General features: G+C 41.3%; 1 protein-coding gene across 2 annotated transcripts in view; it reads right to left on the bottom strand.

Moving 5' to 3' along the window:
• Positions 1-16670, bottom strand: part of PCNX2 (pecanex 2) — a 153137-nt gene that overhangs the window by 27824 nt on the left and 108643 nt on the right. For both annotated transcript variants that reach the window (XM_077175595.1, XM_077175596.1), the window contains 3 exons: positions 15166-15224; positions 12547-12762; positions 1427-1680 (listed from right to left, as the gene is read on the bottom strand). In XM_077175595.1, coding sequence (XP_077031710.1) covers positions 1427-1680; positions 12547-12762; positions 15166-15224 — 529 coding nt within the window. The remainder of the gene's footprint in view (positions 1-1426; positions 1681-12546; positions 12763-15165; positions 15225-16670) is intronic.

The raw sequence follows: 16670 nt of genomic DNA, 5'->3' as shown, positions 1-16670 counted from the left end.
ATCATGGTCACATGCAGTTTTATTTCTAACTAGTTTATTAAACAAAGCAGGTTGGTTACCAGGCTGTACTGCCTACAAAATTATTTAAGAAATCCCAGAAGTAATCAACTGCATGATCAAAGCAGCTTTGTAAAGCAACGAGTTTGTTTTTACTACATAGGTTCATTTGCAAAAAATGGTGATTAACTTATTTACAACAGGTCTCTCTCTGAAGCTGACAGAGTTTTACAATTGTGGAGATGTAAGTAAAAAGGAGTTGTCAAGGGTGGTTTGGAGCTTTAGCAATTGGCTTCATGGCAGTTCCAGTGGCATAGCAAGCAGCACTTGGCTCCTGCTGTTTCAGTAGAAGATTATAAAGCCCAACAAATTCTTTTTTTTTCTGGACTGGGAATTGCGGCAGAGGATGAAGATGTCTTGCTAGACTATAAGGTTCAATTATTTTGACAAATTAGTATCTGTGTGGTTATTGTGATCTTAATAACAATGCGATAATAGAAGTGGTGTAAATGAACTGATGTGTGTAAGCAATGTAATGAACCAATGTCAAATGTGTTGTGATATATGTGTAAAACAGAAGGTAAGTAGGGAGTTTGTACTACTAAAAAAGTACATTTGAGAAACAGCTCTTCAGAAGTTCCCCAAGAACTTTATGCTTGTTAACACCTTTCTTTTCTTTTCCAAAAAAAAAAAAAGGAAATGTTGTCATCTTATTTCAGAAGTCCATACCCTCTTGGTGATTTCTCATGGGCAGCTCCTCAAAGCACTGACTCCTTCACAGCACAGCCAACACACTCCAACTCTCTCCTCACCCAGCTAACCCAGCTTATTGGACACAGCTGTGGCCTATTAAGGGCAGGCCTGTTCCTAATCTTTGGTGATTAATCTTTGGTGATTGACAGCTGCAACTCCTCAGGTGTGAGACTACCTTCTGCACTATCTTTATTTTCTTACATTCTATCCCTCCACAAGGAAACAGTGGAAAGGCCAAGGCAAGAAGAAATAACAAACTGTTACTGAAGTGTTGTAAAAACTTAAGAACATAAGTAAGAACACTTTGTCTGATTTTATCCCTACAGGATGGTAACTTACCTTCTTGATCTCCTCTGAAGTATCCCTGCCATTTTCTGTACTAATAATACTTATACTGTAAGTGTAAGTGATCAGAATTAAATTTAGCAAAGGGAGACATGAATTAATTATCCCTATTCCAGTGGAAGGTATCCTTGCCACAGGGGGAGGGCTGGAACCAGATGATCCTAAGATCAAACCAAATGATTCTATGGTTCTATGATCTAACATCAAGACTGTAGAGCAGATGGATAAACATAAAGCAAAAAACTTCAAATGCTCTTTCTTCCATAGACAAACAGCATTCTGTTTGACAAGCCTGCCCAGGAAACAAAGTGCACTTGAGCAGAGGGTTTACCTTGATGTAGTATCTGATAAGGATCCTGCGCAGATCGAACACCTGCAGCATGGTGGCGGCATTGTTGTCGATGATGCTGTATCCCTCCAGGATGTACTGGCTCCGCGTGATCTCCCACGTCAGCCAGCGCAGGTTGAAGGCTGCATTGCACGACAGCAGGTGGGGCAAGTGCCCGGGCTTGCAACAGCAGCAGCCCTCGTTGTCTTCATCTCCTTCTGTTATAGCTTCCACCTCTCTCTGCTGGCAGTATGTCCCTTGGCAGAGAGAAAAAGAGAGTGTGCTGCCAGTTATTGGGGAAGGAGGAAACAAAGGAGGCCTTGCAAGCTCACATCCAAAGTATGTTTGAAGGATACGCACTTACAAAGATCTGAGAGAATGAGCTACGGCAACAAACCCGACGTGAGCCACGTGCAGCAGCAAATAAAGGGCTGTACATTACTCATTCACTACCATCACCTATAAGGCCAAAAGGGCCTGATCTAATGTTCTAGTTCTAATGGGTTCTAAACTGAGCTAAACTACAGACCACAGTTTCTGCCTCCATAAAAACTTGCCAAGAAGCAATTCTAAAGAGTCTTGCTCCATGAGGAACATTAAGCAAGCTGATCCAAGTCTCAGTCTATAGCAGGCTCCAGGCCTGCTAGGGCCTCGGGGAGGGAAGAGGCTTAAAGACAGGAAATGCCATGTCACGGTGAAATAGCAAGAAGCCCCTCTCTTCTGCCTTTTGGATCCCAGCTTATCTCTCTGTAACCCCACTTTCCTTTAACCCCTGCTATTGGACAATTTTGGATCCCCCTATACCCTATATAATGGGCTGTTTTAGCCCATTCTGGTCGGAAGAGCTGTCACTGGAACCCTTCACAGACCCCCAATAAAGCCATCGCTGTTGAACTCCAGAGCAGCCTTCTCCTCTCTCTGTGTCTGCTGGCCGGCCTGTGGTGCCTTAGCAAGCAAAAGAGCTGAACTCAAAGAGCTGATAATCACTAAAGAGCTGATATCCCTTAAGCTTGCTAAGGTAGCCAGCAGCTGAGAGCTGCTTGGGTTTCGGGCAGTCTGTCCCTGCAAGAGCACTGAGCTATCCAGACCACGCAGCCTGCTCAGGGGCAAACCTGCTCTCAGCAGGAGGCCAGGACATCAGTCTGCTTATTCAACATACTGGACCCAAAGAAAGATTTTAGTGTGTCAGAGCACTTGTAAAATCTGGGTTTTAGCAAACTATCTTGGAAAGCAGGTTCCAAAAATAACATCTACTGGGTTGTTCTCTCTCCCACTGGAGTAAAAGCTACTCTGGATCAAACATCTCTAATGAACAGCACTAGTGGCAGTACATCACAAGAACAGAACAGCTTTCTAATTAGTCCATTACACAGGCTTTAGATCAAAGAAGAACAAATTTTTCTAAAAAGGACATATTACCTCAAAAAGAAGTCATGAGGCAGATGCAGAAGCAATAATGCAGACTCTGCATTTCAGCCTGTGCTGTGCTCACTAGATGGTCAAGCTGAGCCCTTGTGGATTTGAAATCTATGAATGCAGTTTCTATACTATGTAGGGCACTACTAATAAAAACTGAGGCAGATGCCCATGTGCTCTCCCCAGTACTCTCAAAATATGTAAGTTTTATGTTCTTGATCTATGCTTCTTTTTAAAATTTACTCTCCATAGGGTTACTGCTGCAGAACTTAGTCCCCACTGAGTTTGTACATAAACCATCTTTCAAGGGCATCTCCTGTGATGCAAGTTACACATCTTGCACAGGCCTTCTGCCAGAGGTTCAGTATCACCCCACAGACTGCTGACTCCAGCAACTGCTAAACAGACTCAACAGGAGAGGAAGATGTGAGACAGCTCCCTCCCCACAGGACCAACAGACCTGGTGTGTCACTGTAAATGGGAGAAGAATTTGGCTGTGTTCATACCTGAACATTCAGCCAGGAAAGAACACAGTGCCAGCTTCAATTCCCTGCAGTCTGCCAGCACCCCAAGAGAGCCTGGAGCAGGGCAGCATCCCAAAGGCCTTTCTGTGGAGCATGATGACAACTGCCCCCAGCTGTCTGCTCCAGTCCCATCACAACGCTCTGGTCAACAACCTGTGACCAACCTTCAGTTTGTATCAACAGAAGTAGCATCTAGAATATTCCTTTCTCCTCACTAACAAAAACCTTTCAAAACACAACAAAATATGCTGAAGTATGGGTTATCACTTCTTTTTTTGCCTGTGCATCTGCTAAAATGTGTGCAGCAAGCAAAACATACAAGTAAAAAAGAACAGAAAAATCCAAAGGAAAAAAAAACAGGATCGTAGCCCTCAGAGATGGAGGGCAAAGATTCAGGATATTCCAGTATTTTCTGTTCAGTTTGCCATGAATGAAAATTTGCACTGTGAACCCAGTGTTGCTCACACACTGATATGCATTCCTCCTTAGACTTCAGGGATATAAAATATGAAAAATTCTTAAAAGTCTTCAGGTCATCCAAATATAAACATCTTGCCTTTCAATACTGCCAAGTACAAAACATGACCTATTAGGCTGACATTTCCAGTTGGACTGGACATGAACTGGACTACTTCTGCTTCATATTTCACAGATTTCTACATGAATTAACACTTACTGCTCAACAGCAAAAAACCAAGAACTGCTCTGGGTCAGCAGATGCTTCTGTGAAATCAAGTCAGAAGACGTAGTACTCAAACTGAAGTAGGGAAAACATTCCTTTGTACATTGCTTGAAAAGAGTAAAACAAATGCTCCATGCTGTTATGTTTATTTTTGAAAGTTTAAAGGTCTTCCAGTATTACACTGATTTTAAGAGAAGATCCATCTTCATCCCAGGTGCAAAAATAAGTATTGCCAAATGTTTGCAAGTGATGGAGAATGAAAAACACAATAAACAATTGTCCCTGATCCCTCTACAACAATGGGATTTAAAGATGCCCTTTCCCAGTCTATGTAAATATTTGTATTTTCTTTTCTTTTGGTATGGAAATATCAAATTTTATTTCTATGGAAGGCTTTACTCTCTCTACTACCTCTTTCAACAAATGCTGAATATTATTACTGCAGTTTCTGTAATTACTAGTTTTATTAGGAGACATATTGTGTAAAACACAGGGCCAAGAAGGCTGGCAAGGCAAAGAAAAGGTGAATTCAAGAGACCCTCAATGTTTAAAGGAAACTGTCTTTACATACATAGCAAATAGAAGATGATGCCAGAACATTATTTGTATTCTTAGCTAATTCTACAGGTTAAAATGCCTCCAAGTTGTCTTTGCTAGGTAATTTTAATCAGCCAGAGTTAAAATTATACTACAGGGGATGCAATCAATGTTGAACTTGAGGAGCAAGAGTCATTCAAAGAAGAACTGTGTTATTACAAAAGCTATGGGAAACAACTAAAGGAGCTCATGTGGTTGTTTTATGGATTTATTCCAAAGAATGAAATCAAGGGTTGTGCTCTTTAACATCTGGCAAACAAGCCCTTGATTAACAAAAGATGTTTGATGGACTTGGGCACTACCACCTTGGGGATTTGGTGTCCTCACTGCTTGTGGAGCATCTGGGGTGTGCCTCTTCATTTTAAAGGTGTAACCTGAGCCATGGCCAGTGCTCTGACAAAACACCAAATCCTCATTCCTGCTGATTAGTATTTCCAAACAACATCTAGTAAAAGAACTCAAGCCCACAAAGACAACATTCAGGCTTGATGCTTAAACACATGTTGGTTCCCTCCTAATTCCTGCAGTCAGTTCTGGAACAGCTGCCAGTAATTTCCTCTCATCTTTAATGGAGCCTTGCTTTAGTCCTCAATGCACTGGCTGGACTTCAATGCCAGATTGGCATTTTACTGTAAAATTTCATTTACCAGTGCATACATCAATCCTTTTTGGTTCATTACTCCAGACACTGGTACCACAGAGACTGAGAGCACGTGCTCAGCTTTACAGCAGTTGAGCCAGAAGGGACAGGACACAGTAAATGAAGTCAAGCATTTGTGTCTTTTACAGAACGCTGGCCCTGGACTTTTTTTGTATGTGCTATAAGCTGATGATTTAAATGACAATTTTTATATTACTTCTCAAGAAATTAGCAAGTTCAAGCAACTCTGAGAGAATTATTCATAAAACCAAAGAGCAGGGAACAGAACATGCACTTCACTTCTGCAATATAATTAAGTGTAGTACCATTAAATATTAAAATACAGGAAAATGTTTTCAGTAGTAATTAGTAATTTCAAAATCTGAGGGAAAACATTCTTTTACACTTCTTTCTGCAGTAGAAGGAAAATAATCTCATGCACTTCACTCAAGTTTAGTCATTCACTCTGACCCTTGCTAGTATAGATGAGACCAATTCATTTGTAAGATATCTAACGTTGGAGAGGTGCCACAAGTCCATCAATGTAAAAAAAATGTGCCAGCTGAACAAAGCAAGGTCAGCCTGTGTGAGCTCAGGAGAAAGCCAGGGTGAGAACTTGGAGCTCTTTGTATTTTCCTGACGCATCAGGATTTGAGGACAGACTTGTGCTCTGCCAGAACAATTTGACCTAAATGGAAATGAGAAAACTGAAACTGAAGACTAATCTTGCTTCAAAAGGATAAAATACACCTAACTGAATGATCACCCAGCCTTCTAGAATTAAAGGCTGAAACCACAGTGTGCTTTTGAATTAAATTTTGAAAACTCAGGGAGTGAAAAGCATTTTCCAGGATCTGAGAGGCCAGAAAGAAAAATCCATTACACAGCCACATATTAGAAGTGTCCTAGGATCAGTTTTAATTTCCATAAAACACTTCAGTTTTACAACATATCGAGAACAGGGACTAATTATTGTGGCTGAAGGTAGCAAGAGCTTGAGCAATGAAGACTGCTGACAAATAAGCAAGCAAGGTGCAAATCTACACAGAAAGGGCTCATGCCCAGGGTAACTCCTTTCCTAAGCCATGCAGAGGTCTCCTCACAGATGACTCCAGAAAAACACCTGGTTGCCCATCCTTGGGTTTGGCAAAACCAAACACAAGAATGTCTTACCAATAAATGCATTACAGTAGAATTATCTGGCCCTGCTTCAACAAGCTTATGCTGCAAATCCAAGTATTCCCCAATTCTGATGGATAAGGCTTCTTCTCAACCAGCATTTCTTTTCTGTTCAGGATAGCAGTTTAACAAGCAATAAGTTATCAGAGAAAAAAAAGCACAGTGAGCATAATTATGGCCATTGGAAGACCATCCTCTACTGAAACACACATCAGATATGGCTCTGGAAACACAAAAAACCAAATACATCAAAGAGGAGTGAACTGAGCTCACAAATGGAAAATCATGAACCTCTGATTTAGACACATTCTGGAAACCTGCAACTTTTTGGCTCCTTCCTGCTCTTTTGCTTGTGGAACTGGGATAAAGAGCAGTAATTTATAGGTTCTGATAGTCTCTGCTTGTTTCAAATAAAAATTCAGGACTTAAAAAACAGTATCAATTCCTCAAACATCAGTTAGGTATAAAAGTGTGGTTTGGCTTTCAGCTGCATCAGGTGCTTGTATGTCTGAAGAACAATCTGGTTTTCAAACCAGGTCAGTTGCTACAATAACAGGCATTCTCTTTCCTCAGAAACCTTTTCTTTTCTTGGCCCATGAGGCACACTAAGGAAGGCCACATAGAGGTAGCATTCTCCAAAGATGTTTGTTGTTAAACTTGCAGCTATGAAATACCACAAAAACCTCTCGTGTCACATCTTCTGCAGTGCAATGCAGGAGGCAATATTTTGGTTTTGGCAAAGATATTTTCTCAGTAAAAAGGGGCTGCACTGCATTTAGCATTTTCCTTCTTTCCAGAAGTCTTCTCCAGTGCACCCATAAACACACATAAAATTATGAAAGGAAGAAAAAGGAAAAAAGACATCAAATATTTATTCCAGTACATGCTACAGAAACTGTTCTAAGCCTATTTGAAATTTATAGACAGCTTCCATTGTTGGAGCATCATTGTACACCTAGAAAGGCTTATACATCACAGATTTCATGCATTTAACATAAAGTATCCTCTTCCTGTTTCATGCTATTCTTCCCAATTAAATCACCAAGATTAAAGAAACCCCTTTGCATCCTTTCTGTCCACATTTCTAGTATTTCCAAGAATTGTGTCTCTCAGTTTTTGTTCTTTCCCACTAACACTGCACTTTTGATTTTTAACCTTTTCTCCCAAGGGATGTGTCAAAAAATGCTGGTTTTCTCTGAACTCTTTATAATTTATCAATACCTTTTAATATTCTGGTACATACATTGAACATACAACAAGTGTGGTCTCAGGAAAACCATGAACATGGGCACTTTTATTTCCCAACAGCAAGAGGTGATTTGTAAAAAAATAAAAGTTGCAACCACTCTTTAAATAAAGAATGATTCTTCCTAGGACTACAGAGCCTTCAGAAACAAAAGTCAAACAGAAATAAATATTCCTTACACTGGTAATGCACTTGCTACTGTAATAAAACTATGCACACATGCTGCAGAAATGAGGAATTGTCCTTATTAGACATCAGTACCATGCCTAAAGCACACAGCCTGCACTGGCTGCTCTCCTACACCATTTTGTGTGGGAAATAAGCACAGAGAGCCCCACAGGCAGTCCCATCCTGCTGCCACAGCTGCCTGCCACTGTGTACAACTACATCTGTGTCTGCTCTGTGCTTCGAGCCTTGATCCATCTAATGAAGCTCCAAGTGAAGCATGAATATTGCACGTGCAACATGCAGTAACAAAAAAAAAAGATCACAGCAAAGATTTAGAAGTTCATTAAATGACTGAAGAATACTGTGCAGGAGTTAGAAAACAGCTCTTGAAGACTTCAGCAACACCATCAGTAAGTCATTTCTACTCATGAAATGCTAAATGAATATTTCCCAAAAGACACTCTGTAGACACACAGACTAAACAGGAAAATATTTTAAACCTCCCTTGTTCTACAGGGAACTCATGAGAGGGAGATATTCTGACATTGTTTCTGCTTGTTCCCTGACTGTGGGTTTTCCCATCTCTTCCTTTCAAATTAAATGATATGTTATGTATTTCTTCTGGCAGGCTGCTTTTAGCATTCTGCTGTGGTCTAACACACCCAGCAGAGTTAAGTTACTGAAGGGCTGAATTCCCTCACACCACTGTGCAGCTCCTTGGAAGTGTTCCCCTAGTTTCAGCTCATTTCTACCTTCTCCTTGCTGTCCACAAGGGAGGAGCTGGGCATTTCCTGTCAATGCCTGGAGGTCTCCAGCCTCCCCTCTGCTTCATGCTCAGGATGAATGACACAAAGGGGGCACACCCCCTCTCTGTCCACAGAATGGGAGAGTGAAAAACTAATTCATCCAAGGTGTTTAATACAAACAGGACTAAAGACAGATGAAAGGAATCCCAGATTTGCTGACTCTCTTCTTTCAGTCTGCACCTTCTTAGGGTGCCTGCAGGCATTTGGTTGGGTTTGTTTTCTCATTTAAAAGCTGAGACAAATGCTCCTATTACAAACAGTTAGAAAAGCATCTGGATCAGTCACTTACAATGCCAAGCCTCAATTAGGATAGACTGCAAACTGGGGGGGCAGCAAGTACCTCCTCCTACATTTAAATTCAGAAGGCTCTGTGACCCCTTCTTAGGGCACTACCAGTACTGCCAGCACAGCCTTTCAGCTGCCTCCACGAGAAACAGGCATAGGAAAATCCAGAGCTCCACAATGCAAATATTGCTTTTGGTTTAGTCATAAACATAAAACAGTCACAGAGAACACTGTTGTGATTCACTCATTTCCAAAGCAAACACAGATTTCCTATTTAAGTAACAGCAGATTTTTGGGGCCCTCAATTAAAATTACTTGTTTGAAATTGAAATGAAGCAGCCAAAGCTCAGAAATTACAGATTACAAGTTCCTCCTCTAGCCCTTTTCTCCCCCTTGTGGGAAACCATTCTGTACAATGAAAAGAATTAGGGTCCCCTGTAAAAAACAGTGTGTGACCAGACAACTAAAAATAGGAATGCAGGATGCCCAAAGCAGAGTCTGGTGCTTAATAGCTGCCATTTGACTTTGTAACCCATCCATTCTTCCAGGGCAGTTCCATACACTTCTGCAGAAAAAAATCCTACTGTATTCAGTATTCAGGCTGTATTCACCAGCCCTTTGCAAGATTTGAAATGGGGAAGAACATGCCCAGTCCATCCAGGAGATGTCTCCTGGTGCTGCTTGATGGCAACCTGCTCTACCTTCCTGCCCCTGCAGGCAGCAATCCTGTTCAAGGGAAGGAGCAAAGAATGCCTTCCAAGGCAGAATTTCAGTCTCAGCTTTCACACAACTTCCTTTGAACAGTCTTGGTACATCCCCTTGAGAAATTCTGCATTCAGGCCAGCCCCTCTGGCTCCTTTCACTCAGACTAGTGGCTGAGTGTCCAGGCACCACTGTGGCCTGCAGCCCCACCAGAGCAGCCCAGCTCCTTGCTGGCAGAAGGACCAAACCACAGACATGAAGGGCACAGTTCTGCAGCACAGTTTATCAAAAGCACACCTGCCCTCATGGGTTACCTGGAGACACAAACAACCCTCTGGTGGCAGCACATCACCCCAAGAAGTCTCCACTGGGCACACAGCAGGTTACCTGCTCACACTTTTGTGTCCATGAGGCTCTTGTTACCGTTTCCATCAGGTCCAAGCATACTTATCTGGCTTGTGCTTGGTTCCCCTCTGGGCTCCTTGGCTTCTCCCGCTCCATCCTTAGGCAGGCTTGTAATTTGTGTGATTTCTCTGGCACTCATTCCACACAGTCCAGTGGGATTCAGCTCTCACAGGCCACAGCACATGCTACATGTTTGAGCAGGTTTTATCTCAGGTAAGTTCCTTTATTCAACCCTACACAGCTTCTCTGTTCCAGGCCAAACAACAGAATAGCAACACACACTCCTAGTTTCTGTTCCCATAACAACTCCTCTAACACACACTCTGAAGACCAGAGAAAACTTCCTTACATACGATGTCTGTGAGGACACAAAATAACCACAAATTTTTTCTTATTCTTGAAACAGGATTATCAAGTGGGTTCAGAGAAGAGAGACAGTCCATTTTTCTCCTATTTCCTACTACTTCCTCTTCTAGTATTGAGCAGTCTCTTCCCCTAGTGATACTTTGAGGGTAAGGAGGCATAGGGGACTAGATTTGTACTGAGGATGAGATAATCTAGGTGAAACCACCATTTCCCCATTCCTCTCCATCTCCAGTAACTGGCATTACTTTCCAGTTCAGTTTGCTGCTGCTCTCTTGGTCCAGACCCATCCAAGACTCAGGTAAGAAAGAGGCGCTGCTTTGCAGGATGCCAGCCTCCCCAAGAGAAGTGCAAGAAAGACTGGGAAAAAGGATATTCCTCTTGAGAACTCAGCTGGCTCTCAACAGCAGTCTGTGAAAGACATGAGAGGCTGTGGGGCTCAGCCCCAGCTGAATTTAAAGACCTGTTGCAGCTGGCAGACATACTGGATCTATTCACAAAGTAAAACAGTATTAACTACAGTAAATTAACACTGAACAGCATTAGACAATCTGCATGGAAAGGTCAATTTTCAGACACATTTAATTACTTAAACTGTGATTTTAGGGAATACAGAGATACCTCGACAGGTGGCACACTGCAGTTTTTGAGTTCTGCTCTCAGATCCAAGTGCCAAATGTCATTTGCTGGCTGTGAATGATCCTGGCTCAACGTCAAAGAAAGTCTTCTCAAACCACTTTGAAACTATCCAGTTGTTCCCCACTCAACTTCCAGTTCATTATGCCTGTCTGCTAGGCCCTGATCTTTTTATCCAGCTAGCACAAGGCTTGAGCATCCTCTCATATGCTTTCATCTGTTTCCAACATTGACGTTACTTCTACTGCCTAGTGACAGTGATGATAGAGAGGGACCCCCAGTAAGGGACAACTGCACAAGGAAAAATAAAAGCACCTCACAAAACTCCAGTAATTTAACTGGGAAGGAGATTTCTTTCTTCTGTTTGTTTCAAGTCCCACACTGAACTATTTTAACACAAAAATGATCAGCAAAGATAAATTCTATTAGTTAGACTGCAAGTACTTATCCCTGACACAGCAGCACCACTGCTCACCTTGGGGACACCGAAGGAGAAGATGAATACAAGAATACTTGCACAGACCTCTTGGAAGTTGAAGTAAGCCTAAGAACCACATGTGCATGACCATGTATTCCTCAACAATCATCATAAACAACAAGAAATTATAAGGCTGATAAACAAATGATCTTTCTTCCTTTCCAGTTGTTTTTCCTCACAATTTGCACCTGTTCTGAATAGGCATTTCATGAGGTACTACAATACCAAGCTGTTTCAGGCATTTACTGTTTTCTTTCCACATAACTTTGCTGAGGACACAAGAGTGTTATCTTCATCCCCACTACACAGGAAGGAAAGTGAACGTAAAGCATTCACCACAACCTGTTCAGCATCCTACATGGAGTCTGTCACAGAGTCAAGACTTGAGCCCACACATGTTATTTCCTAGTCTAATCCTCCCACATTTAAGTGGATTCAAAGAGCCAGTCTGTTGCTTATTTTCTCACACTCAACCTTGTTGAAAAGTCACCTTGATTATACTCTGCTGTTCTAGTGTGACAGAGACCATCCCAGCACTGGTTTCTTGCATAGTTTGACATAGGATATTTTCCATGGAAGGAGTCTTATTTTGGTTTTGGGTCTTTTGTTTGTTTGTTTCTCAAAGACAAGGTGTTTCAGGTTGAAAAATTTTAAGAACAACTCCAATTTTCATAGTTATGGAGGAAAATAAATAATCTGAGAAAGTAACTAAGCATTACTCAAAAGATCTGTGAACCAAGCAAAGCACTCAACAAGCCTTCTTTCTGGAAGTCTTATGATGCTGCAGAACATGGCTCCAAATTTCTTAACATCTAGATTTCAAAACAACATTCATATAATGACACAAAGAAGTATCAAGCTTTCAGACAGACAAGCATCTGTAGAAAGAGAAAGGTCCTCAAACTCTCGGTCCTACTGTAGAATTGTGATAGATTAAAAAGACAGATAGGATTTATTGCTGGTTTTGTTGCTATTGAAATCATCACGGATCCTTACCTCGAAATTCGAGCCCTCTGAGCTGAAAGGTGACAAGGCCATTTCCAATTTCAATCAAGTGCACAAAGGCATTTAAATAATCTGATGCCAGAATAAAACAGTCTCCTGTGTTGTAGTTTCCCCAGCGGCCCAGGATCAAATCTCCACAAAGAGACTCTTGCAGAGATCTTGTCAGATGCTCGTAAAAAATGGAGTTGAGATTATTGTCATCATTTCCTACAACCAGAGCAACAGACATTTGTAAAAAAAAAAATTATACAACACCATTCTGCATTACATTTTATGTTCTTTTTCATTCCTACTTAAATCTGCTTCCTCTAGCTAGGTGATATCTTCCTGATACTTTACACAATCTACATTTCTTAGGTAGTCCTTCAAAAAATCAGGTTAATATGAGCAATATTGTAGATAGAAGATCACATTAGTGATAACACGTATTTCAGACTCAATCAAATAACCTCCATGATTTACAACAGTAAGAATTTCTTCACTCCACTAAAAATCTCTGCAATGCTAAGTTAATGCCTATATACTATTCCTAATGTAAAGAAACAAAAATCATTACTACTTCACATCATTATAACTACTTTACATGTAGTTAAATTTGAATGTTTTTTCAGAGATTTTCAAATACTTTGGTCATAGAGACACCAATAATTTTGTTGGGATTTTTTTCCTTCTAGTCCTCCAGGAATTTTTCAAGGCTTTGTCCATGAAGAATCTGTTAGCACTCAAGATAAGGATACTCATTTTAAAAGATTTTACTGAGTATACTGAGTAAGCATGAAACATGCATCACCAGAATTGCTACCAATTTAAAAATAGTAGCTGTTCAATTGCACATGGCTTGGACCAAATGCCCAGGTGAACAACACCCCATCACAATCTAGAAGTGTAATCTCCTAAAGATCTATGGCCTTTAACTGGATGAAAAGGAGCACTTTATGATGGTGATTTGTGAAAAGGACTGAACCCCTCACATATGCTACCATGGTGCCACACAATCCAACATGGTATTGCCCTGTGCTTTTACTCTTTAACACAATATATGCTTGACAACAGAACTGCTTTTCTCTTCTGTAGTGCATCAGTGTCCCACCTTCAATACTCTTAAAATGCTGGTGCACAAACACATTTACAAACCAATATTTTGTAGGTGTATTTGTATGCATGCGAGTGTGTGTGGATACTGATGTAGAGGCAGTCATGCATTTTTTTGTTTGTACATATTTGGGAGGAGATCTTACATGGAGGAGAAAAAACCCATAAGATGAGGCTTGCAGAGTCTATGGCTTCCCATACAAATTGCTCCTTGACACCAGAGGAGGGGAGGGCCTGCAACTACTCTGCTTTTTGTGCCCATGGCCATTACACACCCAGCCCTGGTAGGTCTGTCTGTGTGTGCCCATGTCCATGCAGACACACTCACCTGTGCACCTTCAGGACTGTATTTGGTCAAAATTTAAGCAAGCCAAAAAATGAGTCTTTTAAGCATACACAAAAGGAATGCTTTTCTTGTGCTACAGGGTTTAAAACATAATTCACTTATTAGCATACATAATAATGCTAAAGGTCACTGCTATGAGGTGACAAAATGGCCTTAGGAAAAATCTTAGCTCCCTGCCTTAAATGAGAAATAATTAAAAACCACCATTCGTGCTTCAAACTATTAATACCTATCTTGCCTCCTTGGACAACCTGGATTACATAAATTTCTGCTTGAAGACATGTATTTATTCATGTTACTGATGTAATGGATAAGGACAAAAGGGATGGGGAGGGGGGGTAAACCAGCCATAATTAAAATGTAAATGTCCAACTTCCCAATACAACCCCTGCCATCTCAGAGGCAAGATAAAATTTGCCACAGAACACATATAGGGAACCTTGGAAGAACACATATATGAAACCTTGGTCTCTCTCATTGGGATGGGATTTCAGCACGAGACACTGGGATCAGTTCCCCCCAAAAACGGCTCTGTCCCACCAGGCACCGAAGAGTGCCAGCTGATGTACCACACATTCTCTGTGTCCACTGAGGTGCCAAAAACTGCTCTCACTTCCCTTCTCACAGGAACCACTCAGTGTGGCCTGGGAAGTTGCTTTGCATGGCCATGAATTGGTGCTCATTTAATGCACAGATACCCAGCAGAGCAGACCACCATCTTTCCTACTTCTTCCTCTTGCAAGTTTTCCAACTTCTTCCCCCTCTCAGAAAGGTTTCTCTCCAGGCAAGAGGAGATACCTGTCAGCCCAAACTGCTCAGTGGTAGGGCCACCACTAACTTGCTGCTTTTTTCCCAAAACCTTTCCCTGCCCACAGTTGACCTCTGAGTCTAGCTAGGGTGCCTGATGCATATTCCACACAAACACCAATATTATAATTAACCAAGCAATTGGCAGCCCAGCAGTTCTCTGTCTGATCAGCTACACATAACTGAGCAGTAAATTTACTCATCACACGACTCAAACTGGTGCTCTGCTAAATTTAAAATGCTCTGGTTTGTACACACAACATTCAAACCCTTTGCATCTCTTCAGCTTTCCCAGCAAAGCCTCACCACTGCAAGTACATCACATTTTGCAAATCAAGCAAGACACACGAACTCCCAAGCCATACCTGCATCCTTTTCGATCTGAATTGCCAGTCTGGTGTTGGAATGGTCTGATCTTTTGGTGCTGGAAATAAAGACATATTTACAGCTAGTTCTTTTTTTTTTAAATAAACAATTCTCACAATAAACACTTTTTTCCTTTAACACATCTCTTCATTTTGTGTTGATATAATTAGGCAGTTCACAGTAATCCATTCATCAGGCATATATGGTTATTTCAGGTCAGTACTGCTATTGATATTGTAGCTTATCAGCACACTCCTTCTGCCAATTTTCCTTCTTGTGGGGCACAGTCCATTCAGAATTTGGCATCTGATACAACACTATGTACTTCAATAATTGAACTGGCTCCGAAATAGAAATTGATCAGCCAGGTGCCACCAAAACAGTGAATAGAAAAAATATTTAATCAGACTTTCTTTCCTTCTAAACCTTAAGGAAAACAGCTGAACTAAAGGAGTTTTCTTTGGGTGAAAATGTTTCTATGGGTGTTTACCATCTATGGAAAAAAAAACATTACAAAAATACTTTACTTAGTTTCACATTTAGCTAGGCAGTAACAGGAGAGTCCCTGGTCATTCTTATTGCTTGAAAAAGGGTAAATTAGAGGGCCTTAGTTCATACAGGCACTAACCCTGTCACCCTTATGAATGGCACATTCCCTATTCAGTATTTTCACTGCAGCAGTGGAATATAAACAACACAGGAAAAATTATTACAAAAGAGAAAGCAACTAAAAAGGTAGATTGGATTGAGCTTTTACTACTAACTGTAACAAAAGACACCATTAAAGTCAGAAAATAAGGAATGAGTAAATCAATGTGGGCCAGCATGTGTTAAACAGAAGAGAATGATTGTTATGGTGAGTAGGGATATTCAACACCAAGTGCAAAGCATCTCCCAAGTACCATGGGGTACTTAGGGATAAAAGTGGAACTCTGGCTAATAAAAATGTTATAGTAAACACCATTTTCCCTGAAATACTGCTCTGGCATGGGTATATAAGGATTTCAGGACACTTCATTGAAAATATTGCCTCAAAAGTTTTGCCCTCAATCACTAGCCTTAACAGAAGACCTATCTATCAAATATGATAAATGATAAAATATGTAAATATGATCTCTGATTCCTTGGAAAATGAGATTAAAGCAAAACCAGGAAAAGGCCCAAACAGCAGTCAGCATTTGGTCACGTGTGACAGTGGCAAGGGCCCTGTGTACCAAAGCCTGCAAGCACAGGGGAGAAAAGCCACAGCACCACTTTCTCTGGCAATGGATGGGATCCAAGGGAGACACCCAGGGGTGTCCATCATGGTGTCCTTGGTGGAGCTGCAGTGAGATTGGCATGGCTGGGTGGCACTGGCTGGGGTCTGGCTCATGGTGTGGGGAACACAGGGCCCAGAGGAGATTTTGAACAGGCTGGAATTGGCCAGTCAACCTGCACAGCCTGAATTGAACTACTCACTGTGGAAACTGCAAATGTGCCCCAAGGAAGATGGCACCAAAGAGGG

This window comes from Agelaius phoeniceus, chromosome 3 (genome assembly GCF_051311805.1).
Source record: "Agelaius phoeniceus isolate bAgePho1 chromosome 3, bAgePho1.hap1, whole genome shotgun sequence".
NCBI lineage: Eukaryota > Metazoa > Chordata > Aves > Passeriformes > Icteridae > Agelaius > Agelaius phoeniceus.
Note: the sequence above shows the minus strand (reverse complement) of the source record. Positions and strands in the feature narration are given on the sequence as shown.